This window comes from Myxocyprinus asiaticus, chromosome 14 (assembly GCF_019703515.2).
Source record: "Myxocyprinus asiaticus isolate MX2 ecotype Aquarium Trade chromosome 14, UBuf_Myxa_2, whole genome shotgun sequence".
Lineage (NCBI taxonomy): Eukaryota > Metazoa > Chordata > Actinopteri > Cypriniformes > Catostomidae > Myxocyprinus > Myxocyprinus asiaticus.
Window position 1 is genome coordinate 14,531,629 of NC_059357.1, and position 27,075 is coordinate 14,558,703.

Here is a 27,075-nt window from a genome sequence, read left to right on the forward strand (position 1 = left end):
TGTTTTTTTAATTAATAAACAACAAATCATAAAGGAATATACAGGGTTTGTTGTCTATATGACAGGTTAAGCAGTAATGATGAAATATATATTCTATCAATGAGATTAAAAACAACAAAGATCATGATGGTAAACAAGATTTTGATTCATGCCGCACCCATCTATTAAAGCAGTAACAAATGTGTTTGTCTGAATAAGTGAGTGAATGAGAGAACTGGAGTTTGATTAAAAGTCTCCATCTTCTGCTTTCAAATCAACTTTCATCTTCTGTTTCTTCATGATGGCCTCCAACTCAGTGGCCTTCTGCACATCCTGAGACAGAGCAATGACAGTACAGATGTGAAGAGAATTCTTGCAGTTATGTCATAGATGTTTCAAGACAATAATTCCTGACCACCAAATCATCATTAAATCCAGGGTCATGGATAATCAAATATCTGAGAATTTCAACATTGTGATTTCCAGGCCAGAAATGAAAGAATGTTAACAAGTTAAGCTCAATCGACAGCATTTGTGGCATAACGTTTATTGCCACTGTGACTTTTTAATAAAATAAAAGGTAAACCAGGTAACTCAGAACATAATGAAACAAAACACAGGGAACAAAGCACAGCATAATACAGATGAAGACTGACAAAGAAACCAGGGGAAAACAAGGGAATGAGGAACACCTGGGGAAACAATCAGGGGAAAACCAATCATGAAAAGAAACTACAAAAGGACTACAAAACTAACAGGAAACAGGAACAGGGAACTAAACCAGAATTTCAACATAAATCAAGAGAAAAAACAGGGAATATGTGACAGAGCCCCCCTTTTAAGGAGTGGATTCCAGACACTCCAAAAAACAAAACAAAAACAAATTGTCCATGGGGTGTGGGGGAAAACAAGTAGTTCAAGGGGGCACAAGGGGAGCAGAGGAACAAGGCAAAGTCATGGAGGCTTGAAACCAAGGCAGAGCCGGAAGGATGGAGAGCCAGGGCGACACTGCAGGCTTGGAGGACCAAGTAGACCAGAGCAGATCAGGCGGGTGGCCAGGAGACCAAGGAGACCAGAGCAGATCTGGCAGATGGCCAGGAGACCAGGGAGACCAGAGCAGATCTGGCGGATGGCCAGGAGACCAGGGAGACCAGACCAGAGCAGATCAGGCGGGTGGCCAGGAGACCAAGGAGACCAGAGCAGATCTGGCGGATGGCCAGGAGACCAGGGAGACCAGAGCAGATCAGGCAGACGTCCAGGAGACCAGGGAGACCAGAGCAGATCAGACGGACGGCCAGGAGACCAGAGCAGAGCAGGGGTTCCTGCCATAATCCACTGTATAAGGGGAACCGCTAAATTCCAGAGCCTTCTCCACATAATCGCCGAGCGTCCAGTGAGGATCAGCCAGAGGCATGAGTTCCTTCAGTGCACTATTCAGACTGGCCCAGAAGAAAACCACCAGAGAGCGGTCTGGATAGTGCACTACATTTGCCAGCTCTAAAAACGATGATATGAATGAAACCACTGGAGTCTTATGGATTACTTTTATGCTGCCTTTATGTTCTTCTTGGACCTTCAAAGTTCAGGCCACCATTCACTTGCATTGTATGGACAAATCTTCATTTGTGTTTAGCAGAAGACAGAAAGTCATACACATCTGGGATGGCATGAGGGTGAGTAAATGATGAGATAATTTTTATTTTTGGGTGAACTATCCCTTTAAGGTAGCTACAAGTAATATGTGGTTAAATCTCAATATAACTCTTCTAAAGTGCTTATTTGACCTAACTTCACTTACATCTGTAAATAGCTTTCCATTTTATCACACTCTAGAGTAATGTGGGTAGGGGGTTGGTGAAGGGTGAACTGCTGTGATGTCACAATCGAGTTGCATTTTGGGATATGGAGCTGCCTGAATGTGTAAAGGCTCACTCCCTCGGTCAAAAAATTGAGGGGTTGAGGGTCTGTCAGCAGAAACTTCCCTCGCCCACTTAGAGAACAGACTTCCAAAAATGTCCCTGAGGGAAAGTGCCTAGGGAAGTTAGTGAGTGGATTTATAAAGTGAAGTGGAATGCAGCCCGGTACTGTTTCCTATGATACACAAAGGGATCTTCTACAAGGGGGCACATTTAAATCTCACATTTAAATCTTTTGTCATATTGGAGACATTTCCAATAAGTATAATCGCTTAAATCTGTTAATTCCAAGGATTGGTACCTGACATATAAAAATATAAAATGATACTGGACAAATTTTATCCAGCAATTACAGCAACTGGAAGAGTAATTATTGAGGGCAATTCAACTCAACCACAACAGACACCACAAACATAATAAACAACAGGAATGGCTATGTGGTCAGTACTTCTATAATTACATAAATATGAATTCAAAGTTTAAACAGCACTAAATTAACAGTGTAATACTGATGGTTTCATATCAATGTTGTTGGCTAAACAACCCCAGCAGATTGACAGACTGTTCTTGTTAAATGATTGGGGCCATGACAACTGAAACTGCTTTAGGGGGAAAGCAGAATTTCAGCATGATGGTATAAGGTGAGGTATGAGAGGAATGTGAGTGAATGATATACCTCCAGCAGGGCTTTCTGCACCATGATCTGGCTGTAGACTCTAATGCCCTCCTCTGGAGAAACAGCACGCAGCTCCTCTTTATTCAGAGAGAAGAGCTGAGCTCCTGTTAGGACACCCAGACTCTGCACAGTGCTGAGACAGAGATAAAAACAAGAAAAAAACAATAGTTCACCCAAATATGAAAATTCTGTCATCATTTACTGACCCTCGTGATGTTGCAAACACCATATTACTTTCTTTTTTCCATGGAACAAAAAAGGAGATATTGTGCAGAGTGTTAGCCTCAGTCACTATGCATCTTTTTTTCCCGTACAATGAAAGTGAACTGTGACTGAGGCCAGCCTTCTACTTAATATCTTCTTTTGTGTTCTACAGATTACAGTTTCTTTCTCCTCAAGATCTTCATGTCCAAATGTTACTCACAAATCATTGAAGCCTTTGGCTCTGAGCCACTCCTGAACCTCAGCTGGAGGAGAGTGATAGTCCAGCGGTGTGGTTGTCTCATTTGCTTTATTAATTACCACTGGGCGTGTTGATGCTGTTCTGCCATTGGCCAATCGCTGCATGAGTTCATCGTTCACCTTTATTGCTGTGAACACACACCAATATTAGAGTTAAAATTAAAATGAAAACAAATTGTGCATTTATGACATATGAATTGACAAATTTTATATCCGGATAAAGTACTGTCAGCAGGTTATTATTGCAAAATATGTGATAATGTTTGACTGGCTGACTGTGTATTATTGCACTTATTACTTACTAGTTACTTGCCAAATAAGTAAATAAATGGACATTAAAAAAAAATGGATTAACAAGAGATCTGATAAGAGATAGGCCATGGAGTGCTGTGAGAGACATGAAACTGGCACAGTTTAGGAGTTTGATTGTAGAATGCATTTGGCCCGTCAAAATCAACAAAAAATCAATAATATTGGAGAAAAAGCAGTCAGATGCTTATGAAAACAGAGCAATTATTTCTTGGATGACAATATGCAGGGTTGTAAGATAATCCATCCCACTCTATCAAGGTACATAATTTACAGTTGCTCCAGGAGCACTGTCCCTTTAATAATACTTTGAATAAAAGGCATCTGTTAAACGTTTAGAAGTCACTAATTAACAAGTAATGCAGTAAGAAATATTACCTCTGTCTCCATTGTCACTAATTGATGGCATACTGTGAGGGCGGGGATCAAGGTGGATTGCACTTCCACCTGAGTGATTGGGTGCAACATAGGAGAATCTTCCACCTCTCGGGGGAGAGATAGGAGCTTTCTACAAAAATATGATGGGAATTAGTTTGTAAATGAGGCAGTGAGCATGTAGTAGGGCTGAGCAATATGGCTTTAGAATTTAAATCTCGATATTTTTCAGCAAATTGACAATATTCGATATATATATATATCTCGATAATTATGTTTTTGCACTGAAATAGCATAAAAGTGTTTTTTTATTTTTTTATTTTTTAATCAGAGGAACCATAATTTCATCTTAACAGCCACTGTAGCCATGTAGTAATGATGGCATGTTTCCAACAGTTTTTCACTAAATCATCACAAGTAAAATGTAATAATTTTAATTGATTTGCACATTTATACTTATATTTAACATACAATCATATATGGAAGCTTAATAAAAATCTTATTTACCTTCATATAGCCTATTTTTACTAAAAAAGATTCTTTGTGAATGAACAAAGTGTGCAGAAACGACTTCACTTATTTTTTTTTTGGAAACCAGATGAATATTGCTTTGTACTAGATTATTACTGTGGAACCCAGTCAAGTTTATTATTATAATATACTACTGAATTATTACTGTTTTCAGGATAAGATTTTTAAAAGATAAATTAATATATTTCTGTCCTATTTACTTCACCCTAAACTGGGGTTTTTATTTTGACACTGCAAGTGATAAGGAAAAATATTGTTAAAGAATGGCGAGAGGTTTGGAATAATGATTGTAAGGGTAGACATTTATATAAGATTAAAAAAAATGGTAGATAGTAAAAGGAATATTTGTAGAAGAAATAGGAAAGAAGAGGTTATAATAACTAGGTTAAGACCTGGGCATTTAGGTTTGAATTCATCACTGTATATAATTGGAGTACATGAAAACGGTTTATGTGAGTATTGTGGAGGAAAAGAAACAGTTGAACATGTAATATTTGAATGTAGTAGGTATGAAGAGGAGAGAAGAGATTTAATATTATATTTAAATAAAAAAGGTCAAAAAGATAAGGATTTAGATTTTTTGGGGGGGTTGGGAGTATAATAGGGATCAAGTAGGGTACAGGATTTTGATGCAGTACATAAATTGTACAGGTTTGAATAAAATCATTTAATATAGACTAGATTAATAATGCTATTCCACACTTTTAGGATTATGAGGGGTTCTGTGTGGAGGATGGAGGAGCTGAACATGCAGCGCCATCTGAATCATGGGGTCTTGATTGAACTAGAGTGGGGACAAAGCATCTTTATTTTAAGGGAGCTGTGTAAGAAAGCAGGGAGAGAAGAAAAACAAAAGAATGGAAGGTTAAAGGAAAAGATTAACTAAATAAATCATGATTGCATTACAGTTCAGTAGGTGGCGATATGCACATAGAATGTGAATCGGCAAAAAACAAAAGACAAAGAAGACATTGCAAGTGCAGTCGTGCTTATTTCACCTTCACCAGGAGCTTTTATTATGAAACGGAAAGCGCAATGTTTGTTTGACAGTTATGAGTTTCGCATCTTGTGAACTGCTGTCAAACTCTCCTTACTGTTCTGTATTTGTAGATTTGTATAATAACTTTATAGCGGTTACAAATGTTTGGAATTTCTTGAATGCTTGAACCTGCAGAACTTGACAATGCAGATGAACTGCGCTACAAACACGAGCCCATGAGCCCCCGCGCCTGCACACAGATCAGCGCATCGCCGGTTCATTCTGAAGCGCACAGACCATGTTTATCTATCTTTAACAGGAGTGTAGAAAGTACTCTGAAATTATAATTAAGTGAAAGTATGGATACTGAAAAGTTTACTCAATTAAATGTCCAAGTATCTAGTCAAAAACATACTTGAGTGAAAGCAAAAAAGTATTCACATTAAATTGTACTTAGTGTTAAAAAAGTAAAAAGTAACTTTTTTTCCTAGCTAGAATGAAATCAAGAGAGGAGATTGTATGATAGAGGATGTTGTTAAATTCGAATGGTTTGTTAAGTCACCTTTTTACCGTCACAGACGACTGTCATATTTCTTCCCCAGTGGCATTCACAACCTGGTCAAAGAATCATGTTACATGCAAAATCTTTGCAAAATTATTTTTATGTGGCCTGTTGCACGTAACACTGCAATTTCCTGGTGAAATAAACACTAGAGGCGCTAAAACAACAATGGCATTTATCCCCTTTCACTCAAATCATGAATAAAACAGCAGATTATCAGTTCATTAACACTTACTTTCCACTCTTTCCTCACACAATGTTATATAACATGACATATAAACACTTTTACTATAGTGCATGGCTCATTTTAATGTTTGCATTACATAACCAACTACATTTACAAACTTGTTTAAGTGTGATCAAATTGCGCGGAAGCTCAGTTTGTTGCATATGTGATACAAAGGGCCGGGGTACAAGTCCTGAAGAGCATGCGAGACGACACGTGAGCCGAAAGTGTAATAGAAGCACCAAAAAATGAAGTGGTTGCTACAGAAATAGTTTTTCATTTCACATTTGGTTTTTATGACACTATCGCTTAGGTTTAGATTTAAGGTTTACGGTAGGGAGGTTGGTTTTGTTGATTTCTAATCTCCATAGAAAATTAACCTTAAAAACCTCATCTGTGGGGGCCTGGGTAGCTCAGCAAGTAAAGACGCTGACTACAATTACTTTACACCCCTGGTCTTTAATTGCAGCCTTTGGCAATTAAATAATCACATATGATCATATCTCCATTTTTATGTTATTTTGATTTGATTTTTGAATTATACAGCCCTGAAGGATCGTGAAATTAGTCTACTAATGCACTCTATGAAACTTAATGGCCAAATGAATGGCTCATTAAAATCATCGCGATATTCAATATATTGTTGAATTTTACATCATCAGCAAAATCATCGCTATTATCAGTGATGGGCAGTAGCTTTGCAACAAATAGCAAAGCTATTAGCTTAACTACATTTCTGAGTAGCGAGGTGGTAGCTTCGCTAGTTTTTAAATCAAGTAGCTTTTCAGTAGCAAAGCTATATTTGTTTGACTAGGTAGCAGCGTAGCGCTGAGAAAAGCTACGCCGCTACATCATGCCTTGTACCCGGTGTTTACAATCGGCAGTTTTGAATCAAAACTAAAGATGTCCGATCACAAATTAATCGCTCATCTGAGTCAGTTCTTTAAAATTAATTGGTCACACGCGATTGGAAAGCAGTCTGAATCAGTTCACGATTCAATCTGAATGCCTCAGAAAGCTTGCGCGTGCGCTGCTGGATCATTTGTGAGTGCTCTCACTTGCTCATGGAGTATTTTATAATACGGTAAATAAAGATAACGCTGGTTGTAATGGATCTACAATCAATGGAAACAAAACCTGCAAATGTGTCCTATCGTTTGCCAGTGATGAAGAAGGTCTTTTATAAAGTTCAACACATTTTCAGCTTGTAAACGACTTCTTCAAGTAAATATATTTTCCAACCAAATGAGTATCAAAACACGTATTAGCCTACATGAAAACACATAAAAAAGTACCATGGCTATACCAAGTTTCTTGGACATGTACCATTACCTGGACGCACTATGTTAATACAATGGTAGGCTATATGAATATGGTAATCATATAGCGAAGTACCATGGTATTTTTTTAATTACCTTGAAGCACCATGTAAATAAAATAGGATATGAATATGGTAATCATATATCAATTTACCATGGTAGTAACATGGTATTCTTTGAAGTACTTTGAAGCACCATGCAAATATAGAATGGTACATATATATGGTAATTGTATATCAAACTAGCATGGTATTACCATCTGATACCATCAGAAATCACATTGTTAATGCCCAGATGTGCTCACTCTGACACACACACAAGAAATTTGGCCTCTGATGACTGATCCTGTAATTCTGTGTCTAGCTGCCTGTATTTCTGTACTGTATAGATGAATATATGGATGAATAGTATACTGTATGTACGCAGAGACTTTATACAGGAATGTGCAAATGAAATTATGTTTAAATACGTATGGGTTTGTAGAGGTAGTAGTCTAAATCTGAAAAATAAAATGTAAAAATAGTGACTTTAAATGTTGAACACATAGGTTTGTATAAGTAGCATGTCTAAATATGAATTTACATGTTTTTGCTGTTGTTTTTTTATGTGCACATAACAGTACATATTGCACCATACTGTATACTTGTATACTGTATTGCACTAAACTATAATATACTGTACCAAGGCTTTGATAAACATCATGTGAATATGTTTTTAGATGCTTTATCTATGACTGTATGCTCCGTGCATCTGTGGTTGAAAAAAAATATGAAGTAGCTTAAATGCAGCAAGCTACTTTTGGCGTGTAGCTTGTAGTGTAACTTGGTACTTTCTCTGAAGTGTAGCTTTTAGCTTAGCTTAACAAATTTTTCTGTTGAGTAGTTTGTAGCTTAGCTTGCTACATTTTTTGAGCAGCTCGCCCAACACTGGTAATTATATCGTGGGTATTCGATGTATCGCCCAGCCCTAGCATGTAGTATGTGTGTTATGTGTTTCTATGTGCGTGAGAGAGAATGATTCCTTTACCATAGACTGATGCCGCATTACTACGTTAGAGGAGTCAACTTCTGTGTGATTGTTCGGCTCAAGGATATTATATGGAATGAAACCAATTTGGCCGTAATTATTCCTACATTTCCACCATCGCTTAGATGACTCTAACACCTGAGAGAGACACAGAGAGAGTAAAAATTAGAAGAAATGTGCAGATAGTTTAGAAACTGGGTGCATGTGTAAAAGAGAATCAAACAACACTTTTATGTGTATAATATAGACAAGTGATTCCCAACCGGGGGTACGTGTACCAGCAGGTTCCAGGGGGTACGCAAAAAGAATTGGATGTTGAATCTAACAAAATGACATGTATGGCTTAAAATAAAAATAGAAAATTAGGGATGGGTAAAAATATCCATTTAATTGTGATCTTTATTTGAACAGTTCCGATATCAATCTTTTACTCTATGCAAAGTTTGGCACCGAGATCTTTCCACTGCGTGTTGAGAGTAAAAGTTTGGTGTGATTTGATAGGTGTAATGTGTGTCAAAAGATGAGAGCCATGCAATCCATTTGCCATGGGATAATGTCTCTTTTAATACACTTTCTGTTCTTTACAGTTTGTTGATCAAAAACAACAAAAAAGAAACATTAATTCAAATAAAAATAGCAGGAATGCGCTAAAGAAATTTGTGCACATTCTCTCTCGTTAATTACGCTCTCACTGGCTGAACTGCCCGTAGTCTTAAAGAGACAGTGGAGTTTTAGCTCTTATTCTACAAATCAATGTAATACTTGTATGTAAATAGTACAAATTATGCATCCAAACAGTAAATATGTTGTAAAACATGTATGCAATATAATATATGAAATTCCAAGACATCATGATTATTGATGGAATACATGGAATCTTTAAAAAGCTTATTACAAAATTATTAAAAACTACTGATGAAATAATTGTTTTTAAATTAATCATTTATTTTGAAATGTATCAAGTTAGAAGGTCCCCTGTATACTTAAAGGGATAGTTAACTCAAAAAAAAAAAAAAAAAAAAAAAAAAGAAATGACTGAATGCAAACAAAGATTTTTAGAGGAATGTCTCTGCTCTGTAGGTCCATACAGTGCAATTGAATGGTGACCAAAAAAATGTAAACTCCAAAAGGACATAAAGGCAGCGTAAAAGTAATCCATAAGACTCCAGTGGTTAAATACATATATTCAGAAGCGATATTATAAGTGTGGGTGAGAAAAAATTATCAATACTTAAGTACTTTTTTACTTTCTTTTTTATCATTCTCTACTTTCACTTTCACATTTTTCTTCTTTTGTTTTTGGTGATTCACATTCTTCATGCATTATCGCCACCTACTGGGCAGGGAGGAGAATTTATAGTAAAAAAAGGACTTAAATATTGATCTGCTTCTCACCCACACCTATCATATCGCTTATTAATATATTAATTTAACCACTAGAGTCATATGGATTACTTTTATGCTGCCTCTATGCGCATTTTGGAGCTTCAAAATGTTGGTACCCATTCACTTGCATTGTATGGACAAACAGAGCTGAGATATTATTCTAAAAATCTAAAAAAGTTTGTGTTCTGCAGAAGAAAGTCATACACATTAGGAATGGCATTGTAAATGATGATTGAATTTTCATTTTTGGGTGAACAATCCCTTTAAAAGCATTAGCTAAGAGACTATTTCTTTCCTGTGAAAGTAAAATGGACATTAGAACTAAAAAATACCTGAAATATAATTGATTATTATCATTAATAATAATGACACTGTTAAATGATATAGTCTTTAGTACACAACTTTGGTTTTGTGCCGATGAAGGGGTACTGCAGCCTTACTGATTGCACTTAAGGAAAACAAAGTTGAGAAACACTGATATAGACTAGTCATTCTCAACTGGTTTTGCTTCAGGAACCAAATTTTACATTGGATACAAGTGGCGATCCAACACGTTAACAAAATTGTTTATCATAAATAAGCTTCCTTAAAATTAAACTTTGAAATGTATAATTATTTTATAATTTTTTAATACATTGTCTTAGTTTAGTAATTAGTACTTATAGTTCATAGGACTCATTGTGTTTGGTTTCTAAATGTCTCTTGAATTTCGTTTCTTGTTATCTGCAGTCAATAATTCACCAGACAAAACATAAATTGGTTGGCATAAACCATGTTAACCCCCGTTGCAAGTAAACCCAAATGTAATGTAGTCTGGGTCACATTTTCTTTGAACTTGCATAGTTTTGTCCATATTAGCACCTGCCTAAATTTCCTGGAGTGTGATTGGATACACGTCAACAACAAAAGATATGGAGGACATTATTCTCCTCCCTTTTAAAAGTTGATAAACCTTTTTATTTTGCTGTCCTAACTAAATACGATTAAATGGTTATTTTCATTTTATTATTTGCGTTTAGCATTGTTTTTTTCCTGCTGTTCACAGCCCTATCAGAAAAGACCTGGGGTGTAGCCTACTAGTTGAGAACCACTCTTAAAGACCACTCTGAGTACAAGTAAATGTACAAATGTGAGTGTGCAAGGTACCTCCAGGGTTTCTCCCTGTAGTACTGAGAGCTCGCTATTGTTTCGTGCCACAAAGTCATAACTGCAACGGTACAACCTTTCTTCTTGAGGAGGCATTGAGTTTTCCATCCTACATCATAAACATGGATACAGTAAGACAAAGTGCCACCACAAAGGCATTATAGACACACACAGAGGGTGAGTGGTCAATACAAACCCTTCATGTTCCTGGTGAGTATCTACTTGCGCCTGATCCATTACATGTGGAAAGAGAAAGGAAGAAGGTGAAAGGGATTTGTTCTGTGTTTGCATTTATCTCTCTGTGTGTGTGTGTGTGTGAGAGAGAGAGGTGATGTCTCATACCTGTATAAGGGCTTCATGTTTGTGCTGTGACTCTATGGGATCCTCGATTAGTTGTCCATATGGATCTACAGCCTTAGGCTGCCAACCATCCAGAAAGACAGGAGTGTATTGAGGCACAGTTTCACTGAGTTGAGAGCTGACACACATACAAATGCGCACAGGGGTTAATCTTATACAGATTGCCTAAAACCAATTTAGACTTTAATCTAATCTTAATGTGTTAATTATTGTAATGGTTTAGTTTTATTTTAGCACAACATACATCAGGATTTATAGAGGCAAAATGGAGAATGTTAAAGGAATAGTTAACTCAAAAATAAAAATATTGTCATCATTTATTCACCTTCATGTCGTTACTGTATGACTTTCTTTCTCTAGTGGAACACAATAGAAAATGTTAGGCATAATGTTAGTCTCAGTCCCCATTCATGCTCATTGGATCTTTTTCCACACAATACAAGAATGGTGACTGAGGCTAACATTCTGCCTTACATTTTCTTTTTGTGTTCCACTGAAGAAAGAAAGTCATACGGAACAACATGGGGGAAGTAAATGTTGACATAATTTTCATTTTTTGGGTGTACTATCACTTTAATGTTGCAGTAAAGGTCTTGATTCTGAGGATTGTTTTGTTTTTTAAGGTAAAGTGTGCAATACGTTTTTGTGTTTCTGCAAAACTAGCGGAATTGCCAAACAGAATTGCCAATTTACTTGTTATACTTTTTTTTACTTGTGTATTCTTGTATTTATGTATTCTAGAAGCATTATTTCCAAAAATAGAATTGATAATTAAGATATATTGCTGACTATGGCAGATTCCAGTAAGGCCCAAGTGAGGTCCAGAGTGGTTTCTCTTTGTCATTAAGGTTGTTCTGTACTAGTGAGATTGCTCCACTAGTAAAAGCGGGGCTGGAGACTGTTGCTGCCAACTTAGGACCTGTGGTCTTCACCATCTGGTGAACACACAACAACAAATCATATAAACCATAAGGTGCTTACAAAATGTCCTTATTTTGTGGAAACATTCTCTGTTGTCCTCTAAATTAAGGGTCAATGTTCAACTTATGCTACCAATCCTAAAGTTAGGTGACTAATAGATTTTTAGTTATGCATGTCAATATCTCTCTCTTTCTCTGTCTGTGTGTATGTGTGCGTGTGCACGTGGGGCATCTTGTTTCTGTGTGTAATTGTGTGTAATACTCTTACCAAATCCAAAGGAATGAAGACATGGTGCAAGAGCTCTTCTGAGGTGGGCTCTGATATTTCTGTCTTCAGCCGGTCCTACACCAAACACATATATTGTTCAAACATGCGAACAAGGAGACAAAGAAATGGAAGAGGCAGTGAGAGGTGGCCAGACAGCTACAGAAAGAAAAGTCATGATCTAAAAAGGCTAGCTTTATTAGATTGCCAAAAGTATTCACCTTACCAATAGACAAAGAGAATATTTAATCTTCTGAAAAATATCCACAAACTCTTGTTCCGACGGAGGGGCTGCCTTTTGTGTCAGAACATCATCTATGAACACAGATTTGTAATATTTTGTAATAAGTTGTTAAGATGTTATTTTGTTCATTGCCATCCGTCAGCTAAAATGTAATCAACGCAGCAATGCAAAGATGCCTGTCTGGAATGCTGAGAACACAGACAAGCTGAGTGATACAACAGTGAAGCGTCCTAGTACCGCTTGTCCATTTAAATTACAGGAGCAGAATGAACAGTTTGAGTTTTTTAAAAGATGTTTCTGAAACTCTTGGCTAGGCTTGTGAAGTATGGAGGTCAATGGCATGTTAATGAGGACATCTCTCACCATCCGGCTCTTTCTTCTTCTTGCTGCTCTTCTTGTGACTCTTTTTCTTGCTTCGTTGCGCTAGAGCGCTCTGAGCCTCTGCCGTCTGCTGCAGTCTTGCCATAAAATGCTCCACATCAGCAAAACAGTGATTCACCAACTCCTGACATAGAGAGATGAAAAATACTACAATGCTGCTCCATTTTTACAGTCTGTAACAAGGAATGGTGGGCAAGGAGGAGGCGGGAACCAGCTGAACAGTCAATGTAAGTTTTAATAACATAAATTATCTCAAATCAACTTAAACTCAAACACACAGACACACACAGCAGCCGCATATGGCTCTCTCTCTCGAACTGGCAACTCCGGCTCGTCTTTATCCACCTCCCGGCTGATTAGCCAAATTCAGGGCCGGGCATGTGTCCCCACAGCCTGGCCCCTCCCTCCTCCTCGTCACACTCCTCCATCGCCTGACTCAGGCTGGGGAAACCTCCGACATGACGTACTCCCCTCCCCTCCCTTCCCATCCTGGGGGGGGGGGGGGGTGTTGCCCTTCTGGCAGGTCTTCCCCACCTTTCTGGAGCCCTGGGAGAGATGAGGGGAGGGAGAGGGAAGAGGAAAAGAGCGAGGCAGGGCAACAGAGATAGAGGAGCGAGAGAGAAAAACTCTTTTGCCGGTCCCTGGACACGCCGTCACCTGGTCCTCAGCCACACCTCCGCCCTCTGGTGGACGATAGCCACTCCTCACTGGGCGGATGGCAGCGAGTCCTCTGACCCCTGGCAGACAGAATGGCTCCTTCCCTTCCTGGCAGATGTCAGTGGTTCTTCTGACTCCCGGTGGTCGGCAGCGACTCCTCCGTCATCCGGCGGACGGCCACGGCTCCTCCCCTGGCGGACGGCAGTGGCGAGGACTCCACGACAGCGCATCCCTCCTCCCTCCCGTGTTTTGGCACCAATGTAACAGGGTAAGGTGGGCAAGGAGGAGGCGGGAACCGACTGAACAGTAACTGTAACATTTAATAACATATATTAACTCAAATCAACTTAAACACAAACACATAGACACACACACAGTGGCCGCATGTGGCTCTCTCTCTCTCAAACGGGCACCTCCGGCTCGTCTTTTTCCCCCTCCCGGCTGATTAGCCCTATTCAGGGCCGGGCGTGCGTCCTCACAGCCCGGCCTGGCCTGGCCTGGCCCTCCTCCTCGCCACATAGTCTATGCACAGTCTATACTTCATCCAACATTCAATATTTCATGTAGTATTCACACTTACAACTTCTCTCTCTCTATGGATCAGATGTGTATCTGTTTTCACTCTGTCTCCTCCATTTACTGCACAATGAGCAAAGAAGAAGAGAGACATATTTATATGTATTTAACAATGTTCTTTTTGCACATAGTCATGGATATGTATTGCCACAAGGTATATATTTACTCAAACAGACATCCAGACATAAAATTTACATGCATGCATAAATACCTGTGGGAATAGTGTTGGCAGTTTTTTCATTTGGAGGCACTACAACTTTGAGATACTTTGAGTGTTTTCTTGGGATAACTGCAGGAGCCGCCATCTAAGAGAGTGAAAGAATGAAAAAGGAAAAGGGGGATATAGACATGGTTATTGTGTTATGATCTTTTCACAAGCACCACAGAAACATATAGACAATGGACTTAAACAGAGATTCTGGGAGTATATTCTGCCTGCACTGCACTGTATCACCTCAGTCTGACAGCTTAACTGAGTCCTTATGTTGTATTTATAAATCAGCATTTAATGTGGGGACAAGAAAATTGTTTTAGAAACCTCAGAATTGCTCAAACTTAACCTCTGCATACTTATGCTCTTTATAATACCAAAGGCTTCCATTCCATTCAGCAGCCATATCACCCTGCAGCTCTTGCCTGGTTGCCCACTTAAGCCAAGCAAAGTTGAGCCTGGCCAGAACCTGGATGGGAGGCATCCTGGGGAAAACTAAGTTTGCTGCTGGAAGAGGTATTAGGGAAGCCAGCAGGGGGTACTCACCCTGTGGTCTGTGTGGGTCCTAATGCCCCAGTATAGTGACAGAGACACTATACTGTAAAAAGGCACCATCCTTCGGATGAGACATTAAACCAAGGTCCTGACTCCCTGTGGTCATTAAAAATCCCAGGATAATTCTCGTAAAGAGTAGAGGTGTAACCCCGGTGTCCTGGTCAAATTCCCCACATTGGCCATTATCAATCATGGACTCCTAATAATCCCCATCCCTGAATTGGCTACATCACTCTACTCTCCTCTCCATCAATAGCTGGTGTGTGGTGAGTGTATTGGTGCACTATGGCTGCCGATGCATCATCCAGGTGGATGCTGCACACTGGTGGTGGTTGAGGAGAGTCCCCCTCTACAATGTAAAGCACTTTGAGTGCCTAGAAAAGCACTATATAAATGTAAGGAATTATTATTATTATTCTGTCCAAAAGTCAATGCCAGGACTGATTTAGTTCAACTGTACACTGGTGACTCACAATAACAAGAAGACAAACCATGGACAGAGCTGACACATATGTATGATTCTTTTTTGCTTCTCAGGCTGAGAAGAAAATGCCAAGAAGGCTGAGTGAATCTAATTCCATGGTTTAATAAAATAAGCCTTAGGACTTGGGCAGCCACAACTATAATTAAGACATGCCTGTTAAGATTGGAGTTTTTTTTTCTTTAGCCATGCATTGAACCAAACAAAGTGAATGAATGGCTTTTGCAAATCTGGTCTTGGCAGAATTTCTTGAGAGTTTCACTCATTAGTAGTTTAAGAATCTGGGATAAAGAGGGTTGACATTCCATACATAACCAATACATTACTCAACATCTATTTAATCAGCTTCATTCAGTCACATTTGTGACCATCCAACTGGACCAAACTCGGAATATTTGGTTGATCAGGTGTGTCAATAAGCCTATTGATCATGGGATCACACCAGTGCTGGTATACAGACTGATTGGAATTTTTTTTTCATGATGAAATTGCAATCCTAATTTAAATCTATCAAAGTAAGTAGGGTTTTTTTTTATTATTATTATTAGAACTTTTGCAACTCACCCAAGTAAATTCCAAGTAAAACTCTCCTCTGCTTAAAGTTTAAAGATGAATCCCATTGAAAAAAAAAAATAACAACAGAAAAAGAAAGCTCAAGTCTGAAATCTTTTTGGGAAATATTTCAAAAAGTAGGGCCTTCTCCAGTACAGGTATTGCCTCTGTTAAATCAGTGCATAGACTGGAGGAGTGACAGAATTTACTAAGACAGCTGCTATTTTTAGCAGAAATTTCTTCTGTTTTGTTTTCATTCACACTGTACTGTGATAGTATTTGTACAGAATAGCTACCACGTACAGTCAGACACAAAATAATTGCTTGAAAAGGTGAATCATTTTCAGTCCTTTAGAGAAAAGCATTGATGCATCACTGATGTGCATCACAACTAATTTCTGCCTCTGATTATAAAATAATGTAAATCACCAGTTGCCTAATTGCTAGTATGAATACAAAGTAGAAAAATTCTGTTCAAATTCAGTTTGCATGACATTATAAAGACTTAAATGACTGGTTTAAGACAGTCTTACCACGCATTAGATGTGTGCACCTCCTGTCAAATCTTCTGTTTAGAGAAATGCGAGAACAAGAAAAGCAAGTTAATCTGTTTAACTTGACGCAAACATGGACTTCCTCTCTCTCTCTCTCTCTCTCTCTCTTTCTCTCTATGTCTCTTCTGAGTTTCAGGATGTGAAGGGCATAGAAACCTGGGTGGAAGTGTGTTAATTTACTCCCTGATGACTGCATTCCTTTGACATACCTCTGAGAAATGCACATAAGAGTTAGAACTCTTTGACAGAAAATAATAACAAAATATTAAAATCTTAAATAAAATACATGTAATAAGAGCACTTTTATTCACATATACACACAAGTGCAAAAGTATACACTCATTTAGCACTTTATTAAGTACAACTGTACACCTACTTATTCATGCGATTATCTAATCATCTAATAGTGTGGCAGAAGTGCAATGCATAAAATCATTCAGATATGGGTCAGGAGATTCAGTTAATGTTCACATCAACCATCAGAATAGGGAAAAAATTTATCTCAGTCATTTTAACCGTGGCGTGATTGTTTGTGCCAGACTGGCTGGCTTGAGTATTTCTGTAACTGCTGATCTCCTGGGATTTTCAAGCACAACAGTCCCTAGAGTTTGCTCAGAATGGAGCCAAAAGCAAAAAACATCCAGAGAGCAGCAGTTCTGTGGACGGAAATGCTTTGTTGATGAGAGAGGTCAGCGGAGAATGGCCAGACTGGTGCCAGATGACAGAAAGGCTACGGTAACTAAGATAGCCACCAAAATTGTAGTGAGCAGAATAGAATATCAGAATGCACAACATGTCGAACCTTGAGGCGGATGGGCTACAACAGCAGAAGATCACATTGGGCACTTTATTAGGACCACAGTGTTCCTAATAAAGTGTTAAGTGAGTGTATATTCACCAACATTCACAGAGCCACAAACCTTCTATGGTGGAAGAACCATGTATGTTTGGTAAGTATGTTCAGGCTAGGCTTGTTTGACTAGATCTGTCACACACACTCTCTCTCTCTCTCTCTCTCTCTCTCTCTCTCTCTTCTGGTTCTCCCTCCCTACCACTAAATTTTTCTCTCTCCTATTCTCTCTTTGTCACTCACAGGCAGAGGTGGAAAGTAACAAATTACAGCTACTCTCATTACAATACTTGAGTACATTTTTCAAATTTTTCAACTTGTTTAAGTGTAAATAAATAATAGTACTTTTACTTTTACTTGAGTTGATTTAAAATGAAATATTCAACTTCGCTAGTTATTTTTCACCACAATTACCAAGTACAAGTTTTTGGGAAGAAGAAAGTTATAAGCGCTAAATCTGTTTATAAACTAAAATGTGCTGTGCGTGGCTCGACTGAAGCCCACAGGGCACAGTATCATGAGCACAGCTTGCATAAACTGCCAGCGATGTCCTCCCTTCTCTAGCTTCTTCAAGACTTTCTGCCCTGTCACTATACAAGAACTGTAATAGTGTGATTTTCTGCATTTTTCATTTATTCTGGAAAGGAGCCGTTCATTCAGGTACGAGGGAACCGTCTGAACACGTTTAACCACTGATCAAACTTCACTTGTTTTTAAGGTAGGCAATGTTTTAACTGTGTCAAACATTAACACAATGTAGTTTGACATACAGTATATGTGGGGATATCTTGTTTACTTGATACTGTCTGAAACAAACTATTAAATACCTTAGAAAGATATAATGCTAATAGTATTGGAAATTAACGGGGACTCGTGGCAAAAATGCCACTGAAATTGACAAAAATATCCCTGAAATTCAAAATATGGAGGCAAAAAATGCCCACGCAACGAGTTCCCATGTTTTATTAATAATATCTAATATAGTTACAATTGCATACATTGCAATCTTCTTTTGACTTTTCACTGAACATAATTTTTTACCCCCACTGTCCAGTTCCTCGCACCATTGTGCGCACAGACGGGCTCTCCGCTTCTATCAATCCACATCAGTTCGGCATAGTACTCCTGCGTTAAATTCCGTAACTGTTCGCCCCTCTTATTCAAAAGGTATGAGAAATCACAAAACATAATGTAGCCAAATGCTACAATTTACTTAATAATAATATCTCAATATGTTAAATAACCATAATGTTAAATAAGATTTTATTATTACAACTGCAGTACAACATTAGCCTACATATACAGAAAACAACCACTTTTAGTGTTTGAATCAATCACATCTCTCACTAAACACTGTGTGAAATGTTTATTTTTGCCTTATTTTATTTAGTTGGCATGTAGGAGTTGATTACAGTTTGCTTAATAATCTCATTCCATATCTGAATAATTGCTGCAATATCATAGAGGATAAATTTCCTCCTCTATGATATTGCATTATATTAGTTTTGAACAGTATGTTAACTTAATAGCCAAAATACTTGGACAAACGTGAATGAGAATAAACCTGAAATAGGAATGTGTTCCAGTCACAATGCACATTATGTAGTTTAGATATGATTTAGAGACATTTACAATGTTACAAATGGCTATTTCTATTTAAATAAATGTTGTATTCTTAAAATGTTCTGTTTACCCCAAAAATCCTCTTGCAGCAATGCAGGTCTTTGGCATTTAGAAGCTGCTAGTTTAGGACCTGTGAGGAGTCTGTTTCTCAAACTAGAGACTGTGATTTACTTGTCTTATTGTTGTGCATCTGGCCGTCCACTTCCCTCTCTATCCTAGTTAGAGATTCTTTTTTCAAAAAATTAATGCATGGAACAGCATTAATCTCTCTAAAACAATAGACTTTAGGAGAAAATAGAATTTCAGGAGAAATGTGTTTCTTTTTGCCTATTTTTAAAACCAGACTTTGACTTGCAAGTGTAAAGCAACATGTAAGAACTCAATACCTCAACAAATGGGGAAAAACCCCACTGTATTGTGATTTCCGCATGGTAGCGCAACCATTTTCAATTGTTCTAATAATACGAACATTTTCTTGAGTAACAAATTAGCACTTTATAATGCTTTTTTAAGGAATAGGTGACACAGTATCTGTTACACCTGCAGAGCCTGCTATCTCTTCTGAATGCCGCCAGAGGTCGCCATCTCCAGAGTACTAACCCTTCCTTCACGAACTACATTTCCCATAATCCTCCGTTCAGACTGATTACTCACCCATCTGTTTCACATTATCTCTGTCTATTTAAGTACACTGTTTACATGCAATCAGAGTGAAGTCGTGTTCTGCCTAGTCTGCAGTTCTGAGTGTTATTACCATTCCTGTTTTCCCTGAGTTTTGACTCCTGCCTGTTCAACATATTTTTCAGCCTGCTTGTGTGTTTTTGGACCTATTGCCTGTATACTGGATTACCCCTCTGTCTCTCAGATTTACTTGGTTTGCCTTTCTTGGACTGTCTTCCTGTGTACCGAACCCTTGCCTGCTTTTTCGTTTACCCTTTTATTTGCTACTTTGTTGTACTGTTTACACATTTATTAAACTGCACATGGATCTTAACATTACTGCCCTGGCGTCTTCGCTACAGAAGACTTTAGATCCAGCAGCCTTCCAACAGTTACACAAGCTTGTTACAGCACAAGCAGCAATGCTTACCAGTTATCATCAACAGCTGTGCAAGCTCACCTCTATCACGGAAGAACTCTTTAAATCTGTGCAGCCAAAACCGCAAGTATCTCCGATGGGGGTTTCCACAAGCAACTCAGCCAGCAGCACAATGCACTCTACAGCTGTTGTTAATCCTCCTGCAATGTGAGCTTTTTCTATCTCAACTACCTCAAATGTATCCCAATGATGAAGCTCGTGTTTCATTTATTGTATCACTGCTGTCAGGAAAAGCACTAGACTGGGCTACTGCAGTATGGAGTCATGAGAACATTTTAAAACACTCTATGTCTCACTTCCTAGCTCGTTTACAGAAGGTTTTTGAACACTCTGAGGATGGTAAGGACCCGGGAGAACTTCTATTGTGTTTAAAACAGGGGAAGAGATCTGCTGCTGAATTCTCTTTATCCTTTCGCATGCTAGCATTGCAAACAGTGTGGGTGGAGGACACTTTGAAGCTGTTGTTCCATCAGAGGTTCAATCTTGATCTTCAAGCTGAACTAGCATGTCGTGATGAGGGGAAATCTCTTGATGAATTCATCAAATTAGCCATTCGCCTGGATAACCTGACCAAAGTCCGTCGTCCAGTCAGCTCTCTACAGACACTTCACTCTGTCATCACTGTTACCAGTTATCACAAGCCCATGCAAGTGGGTCTTTCTTCTCTCTCCTCCGAAGAACGAAGACGCCGTCTCCGGGAGAGATTATGTATCTACTGTGGACAGTCGGGACATTTACTGGCTGCCTGCCCTACTCGTCCCCCTAGGAAGGGGGATGCGGCAGTGAGTTTGGAACTTTCAAACGTAATTATTATCGAACAGTATGAAGTTTCTGTTACTTTGCATGTTCTAAATAATGAACATCATATATCTGCCATTTTAGATTCAGGGGCTGCAGGTAACTTTATTGACCTGGGTCTCACCGTGAATCTAAATCTGTCTTTTGTCCCCTGTGTCCCTCCTTTAGTGCTAGACGGATGACCTCTGGGCTCTGGCAAATTTCAACAAATCACCCGACTCATTCGTTTTCAAGTTGGACTCCTTCAACATGAGGAGATTCAATTCCTAGTCATTCACTCTCCTAAGAACCCAATTGTTCTTGGCCTGCCATGGCTGATGGACAAATCACTCGTTGGAGTGCTTCCTGTTGCCAGTCTTGCCTCAACCTTCCTGAACCCATCTATCTCCCTCCTGTAAGCACCACGACTATCCTCGCTGAGAAGGAGATGTCGATCCTGCCACGTTATTATTCGGCTCTCCAGGAGGCATTCAGCAAATCAAGGGCTACGCAACTTCCTCCTCACCATTCCTGTGACTGTGCCATTGACCTTCTGCTGGCACCTCTCCTCCACGTGGACGAATATACCCCTTATCAGAACCTGAAACTAAAGCCATGGAGGAATACATATTGGAATCCCTAGAAAGAGGGTTCATTCAACCATCCACTTCTCCTGCTTCTGCTGGTTTCTTCTTCGTAGGAAAGAAGGACAGGGGCCTTCGTCCATGCATTGACTACTGAGACCTACACAGTCACCATCAAGTATCGCTATCCTCTCCCTCTGGTACCAGCAGCATTAGAGCAATTACGATGCACCAAAATCTTCACCAAACTGGATCTTTGTAATGCCTACAGTTTAATCTGCATTCGGGAGGGGGATGAATGGAAAACTGCCTTTTCTACACACACTGGCCACTACAAATACCAGGTGATGCCTTTCGGACTTTCCAACAGTCCATCTGTCTTTCAAGCCTATGTAAATGACATTTTTCATGATCTTATTGGCAAATGGGTTATTGTCTACATCGATGACATTCTGATATACCCTTCTTCCCTTGAGGAACATGTTCAACATGTCAGAGTGGTGCTCAACCGTCTCGTTCAACATCAACTGTATGCCAAGATGGAGAAATGTGAGTTTCACCAATCTACCATCTCTTTCCTGGGGTATGTCATCTCCCCCGAGGGGGTCACAATGGACTCCTCTAAGGTGCAAGCTGTGCTGCAGTGGCCACTACCTGTGTCTGTCAAGGAACTACAGCGCTTCCTTGGTTTTGCCAATTTCTACAGATGTTTCATCAGAGGTTTCAGCTCAGTGGCAGCTCCACTCACCTCTTTGCTCTGAGGAAAAGCTCTGAAACTAATCTGGACACCTTCTGCTCATCAAGCATTCAATGACCTCAAATGATGCTTTACGACTGCACCCATTCTCCATCATCCAGACCCCACTCGACCCTTCGTGCTGGAAGTGGACGCCTCTGATTCAGGAGTTGGTGCAGTACTCTCTCAATGACAAGGATCTCCCGCCAAACTCCATCCCTGTGCCTTCTACTTATGCAAGTTGTCAGTTGCTGAGAGAAATTACTATGTCAACAATCGTGAACTGTTGGCCATGAAAGTGGCTTTCGAGGAGTGGAGACATTGGTTAGAGGGAGCTCGTCATTCTTTCTTGGTGATCACGGATCATCGCAACCTCAAGCACATCCAGTTTGCTAAGCTTCTAAATCCTCGTAAAGCTCAATGGTCTCTATTCTTCTCCAGGTTTGATTTCACCATTACCTTTCTACTTGGCTCCAAGAATACCAAAGCCGATGCCCTGTCCCACATTTATGGGTCCACTACTTGCAACAACCCTGTGACTCCGATAATCCCACCAACCCTCATTGTTGCTCCCGTACAATGAGACATTATGTCAGACATCACCCAAGCTCAGAACCAAGAACCCACTCCCAATGACTGCCCTCCTGATAAGGTCTTTGTTCCCCGAACATTATGCAACAGAGTTCTTCAGTGGGTTGCGAGGACCCTATTGTTCTTCTAGGCATTTAGTATTTTTTTCCCAAATGAATCGCATTTGAGGGCCTAAACATACTCGAAAACTCATGAAACTTTGCACACGCATCAGAAGTAGCGAAAATTTACATCTGATATGGGTTTCTGAATTTGGTGTGGCAAAATGGCTCGATAGCACCACCTATAAACATTCAACAATGTGCGCTTTACACTACGTTTCACCTACACGTACGAAAATCGGTACACATGTGTAACATGCCAATACCTACAAAAAAAGTATCTTGGACCCATGCCCTAAACTCAAAAGAAAGTCAGCCATTTTGATTTTTCTTTTAAATTTTTGCTCAGTTTTTGCTATTTCCAAGCCTCGTACTTTAACAAACTCCTCCTAGAGATTTCATCAGATCTACTTCATATTTGGTTATTCTAATCTAAAGGCCTTGGCGATGCTAAATTGCGAAGCTTTTGAGTTTTCACTTCACGGCGTGGCCGTGACAGTCTGACAAATTCTGATCTTTCGCCATGAAACAGGAAGTTGTTAAAACTCATACATACAATGTCCAATCTGCCCCATACTTAACATGTTTGATAATAGTCCCAGCCTGAATACACCTACGTGCCAATATTCAGTTATAGTCATAGCGCAACCTACTGGAAACAGCCAATTCCAGATCTTGTACTTTAACAAATTCCTCCCAGAGATTTAATCAGATCAACATTATATTTAGTCCGTCTTAATCTAAAGGCCTTGGTGATGTTAAATTGTGAATCTTTTGAGTTTTCGTTGAAGGGCGTGTCTGTGGCGGCCTGACAAAGTTTGATATGAAACGAGTCACATTTTTGAGGCTTAAACATGCTCAAAAACTCATGAAAATTTGCACATGTCTCAAAAGTGGGGAAAATTTACATCTGATACTGGTTTTAGAATTAATTGTGGCAAAATGGCTCGATAGCACCACCTACAAAATTTCAACAAAGCAGCCCTCACGCCACGTTTCACCTACACGTAAGAAAATCAGTAGGCATATGTAACATGTCAACACGTACAAAAAAGTATCTTATAACCATATCCTAAACCCAACGGGAAGTCAGCCACTGTGATTTTACTCTTCAATTTTTGCTCAGTTTTTGCCATTTCCAGGCCTCGTACTTTAGTGAACTCCTCCTAGAGATAAAATCAGATCAACATCATATTTGGTCAGTCTAATCTAAAGGCCTTGGCGATGCTAAATTGCGAAGCTTTTGAGTTTTCTTTGAACGGTGTGTCCGTGGTGGCCTTGATAATAGTCCCAGCCTGAATACATCTACATGCCAATATTCAGTTATAGTCATAGCACCACCTACTGGCAACAGGAAATGACATTGTGATACACTCTTAACAATATTTAAATGCTAAAAAATGCCAAAAAAATTGGAGTGACATTCCCCTGGCACAGCAGCCCCAATGTGCACCAGGGTGCAAGGGCCCGTTCATCGCTGCTTGCAGCTTTAATTATTTTGACATTTACAATTGTATTTATGATATCATTTGTATTGGTATTTTTCCACCTGTTGTCATAGAGTGATTTTTAAGTTCCTGCAAAAGAGGATGGAAGAAGTTGGAATGAGTAAAACATCTGGATTTGGTATGATTTTTTTTGACCACTTCTTTATTTTGATTATATTCTCATTTCATTTGAAGTGTAATTTGAATTCAGAAATAATTTTTTTTACTTTTTTTGTGTTTCAATAATTTAATTTAATTTCTCTAAATCAAAATCAACTGGTAGAAGTGAAGTGCGTTCTGATACAATCACTGTTAATACCATCCAAGATTTGTGTTGATGAAAATGAATAATAATACATACATACATTCTCTAAAATTTAAAGGACTGTAAATTCAAATCCTGACGAGAACCACATTTTCCATGCGTATAAAAAGAGCGTGTCACTGTCATAGAAATATGTCTGACATTCAACAAGGATGCACTTAATGCACAAAAGAATGCAAGTCCATATTTCTATTGTTCTAATTCATTGCATAGAGTTAATTTACACTACCAACTTCTTATGAATGTGCTGTCTTTGTTTATATCGCTGGTGCTTGACAGGGAACGGACTATACATTATAATAGGAAGCAGACGGTGGCAGAGAAGAACCTCAGATTTAAATTGCACTTGACCCAGCCCATTAGCAATTTGCGCACTCAATTTGGCAAACTTGTGCCTTAACGCATGCTTGCATGAAAATACTAAAACTTCCTGGCAATGCCCATTGACTTTGCATGTATGACTTATGGCATAGCCCTGTGCTTAGCACCAGCTAATTAGAAAAACTAATGTTTTTATTTTATTTTATTTTTTTATCCCCTTTTCTCCCAATATGGAATGCCCAATTCCCACTACTTCTTAGTAGGTCCTCGTGGTGGCGCAGTTACTCACCTCAATCCGGGTGGCGGAGGACAAGTCTCAGTTGCCTCCGCTTCTGAGACCATCAATCCGCGCATCTTATCACGTGGCTCGCTGTGCATGACACCGCAGAGACTCACAGCATGGGAGGCTCATGCTACTCTCCGTGATCCACGCACAACTTACCACACGTCCCACTGAGAGCGAGAACCCCTAATCGCGACCACGAGGAGGTTACCCCATGTGACTCTACCCTCCCTAGCAACCGGGCCAATTTGATTGCTTAGGAGACCTGACTGGAGTCACTCAGCACACCTTGGATTCAAACTCGCGACTCCAGGGGTGGTAGTCAGTGTCAATACTCGCTGACCTACCCAGGCCCCCAGAAAAAACTAATGTTAAAATTAACTTGAATTAAAAGGGATAGTTGGCCCAAAAATGAAAGATTATTTGTCATTTACTCACCCTCATGTAATTTCTAATAATGCATGAATTTCTTTCCTCCACTGAATACAAAAGGAAATGTTATGCAGAATGTTAGGGACTGACAGTCTCAGTCACCATTCACTTTATTGGATGGATAAAAGATGCAATGAAATTGAATGGTGACTGAGCCTGTCAGTTCCTAACATTCTGCCTAACATCTCCCTTTGAGTTCCACAGAAGTAAGAAAGTCATGCATGTTTGGAACAACATGAGGGGTGAGTAAATGATGATAAGGGTTTTTCTTTTTGTGTGAACTGTCCCTTTAATTCACTTTTATTTACATCGCCTTATAGTTTGGCAGAATACCTCAGACAAACATACAGAAAATACATACACACCCACAACCGCATATGCACACACACTTACAGTACACGACCACTCACTTGCAGTGACTGTCAATTTGTTCTATGGTTCTGTCTAATTGTATTGACACAGACACATTGCCAAGTAGAACACACTTAGTACATCCTACCAGTAATTGGGAAACTTATGTAATTGTAAACTCATGTAACTTGATGTAATTGTGAAACTCAAACTAATTCTGACTTCAATTTCCCTTTCATTCTCAAAGGTAGGTAGAATGAGGTTCAACCCCCAAATACAATAGAATGCCCACCACAATTTTCCCTTTTCCCCTTTCAGTTTAAATTAGCATAAGAGTCATGACAGCAGCCTAAATTAACCAAATGTAATATGATAAAGATATTTTATAACTACTGTTACATAATGTTGCTGCTGATTATCAGAATGTAAGTAAGGCGATGGCGCCCTCGTGTGTTCAGAAAGTGCCCAAGGACCCTCTCGGCAGAAATGAACAGTGTTATGTAACGCATCTGAGCCCCTACTTATAAGAACTAGTTGCCATTAACATCGCATTTGTTGTTGTTTTATTTACCTACTGCCTTTCCTATAGGCCTGCAAACTCTCAGCGCACGCGATGAGCAGTGTGCTTTTCCAAAATATAAACAAGAGGCGTGGTACGAGAAGTCATGTACAGCAATGCGTAAGGGGCAGTTCAGACCGAACACGTCCTTACGGTAAAAAAAGAAGAAACGCAGGTGTCTCGAGACGCGTTTTTAAAAGTTTACGTTCTTATTAACTTGACACGGCATGTAAATAACTCTTCAGCATGAGCAACGGTCAAAGTCGCAGACGGACGCAATAAATAAATAAATAAATAATGTTCTCCTT

At 39.2% G+C, this 27,075-nt stretch overlaps 1 protein-coding gene across 3 annotated transcripts; it reads right to left on the reverse strand.

Annotated features, from left to right (window-relative positions):
• LOC127451548 (epidermal growth factor receptor kinase substrate 8-like protein 1) lies at positions 1-16,731 on the reverse strand. Of its 3 annotated transcripts, none has more exons than XM_051716287.1 (15): positions 16,628-16,731; positions 14,507-14,600; positions 14,300-14,358; positions 13,045-13,186; positions 12,664-12,752; positions 12,441-12,515; positions 12,042-12,187; positions 11,235-11,370; positions 11,089-11,120; positions 10,893-11,001; positions 8,361-8,498; positions 3,721-3,850; positions 2,996-3,161; positions 2,572-2,704; positions 1-312 (listed from the first exon to the last, which is right to left on the reverse strand). In XM_051716287.1, the coding sequence occupies exons 2-15, from the start codon at positions 14,598-14,600 to the stop codon at positions 226-228; spliced, it is 1,536 nt and encodes a 511-aa protein (XP_051572247.1). In that variant the 5' UTR covers positions 16,628-16,731; the 3' UTR covers positions 1-225. The 3 variants fall into 3 exon arrangements, with proteins under 3 accessions (XP_051572247.1, XP_051572249.1, XP_051572248.1); XM_051716289.1 differs by lacking the exon at positions 16,628-16,731 and adding an exon at positions 13,720-14,029 and having other exon boundaries at positions 14,507-14,593; XM_051716288.1 differs by lacking the exon at positions 16,628-16,731 and having other exon boundaries at positions 13,045-14,029; positions 14,507-14,593.
• Positions 16,732-27,075: the final 10,344 nt, after the last annotated feature.

Excerpts from the sequence above, each read along its gene's own strand:
- LOC127451548 (XM_051716287.1), bottom strand. The coding sequence starts at position 14,600 with ATGGCGGCTCCTGCAGTTATCCCAAGAAAACACTCAAAGTATCTCAAA. Across the intron at positions 12,188-12,440 it reads TCTTCATTCCTTTGGATTTG|ATGGTGAAGACCACAGGTCC; the intron begins GTAAGAGTATTA and ends TGTGTTCACCAG. Across the intron at positions 8,499-10,892 it reads TACAGGGAGAAACCCTGGAG|GTGTTAGAGTCATCTAAGCG; the intron begins GTACCTTGCACA and ends TGTCTCTCTCAG.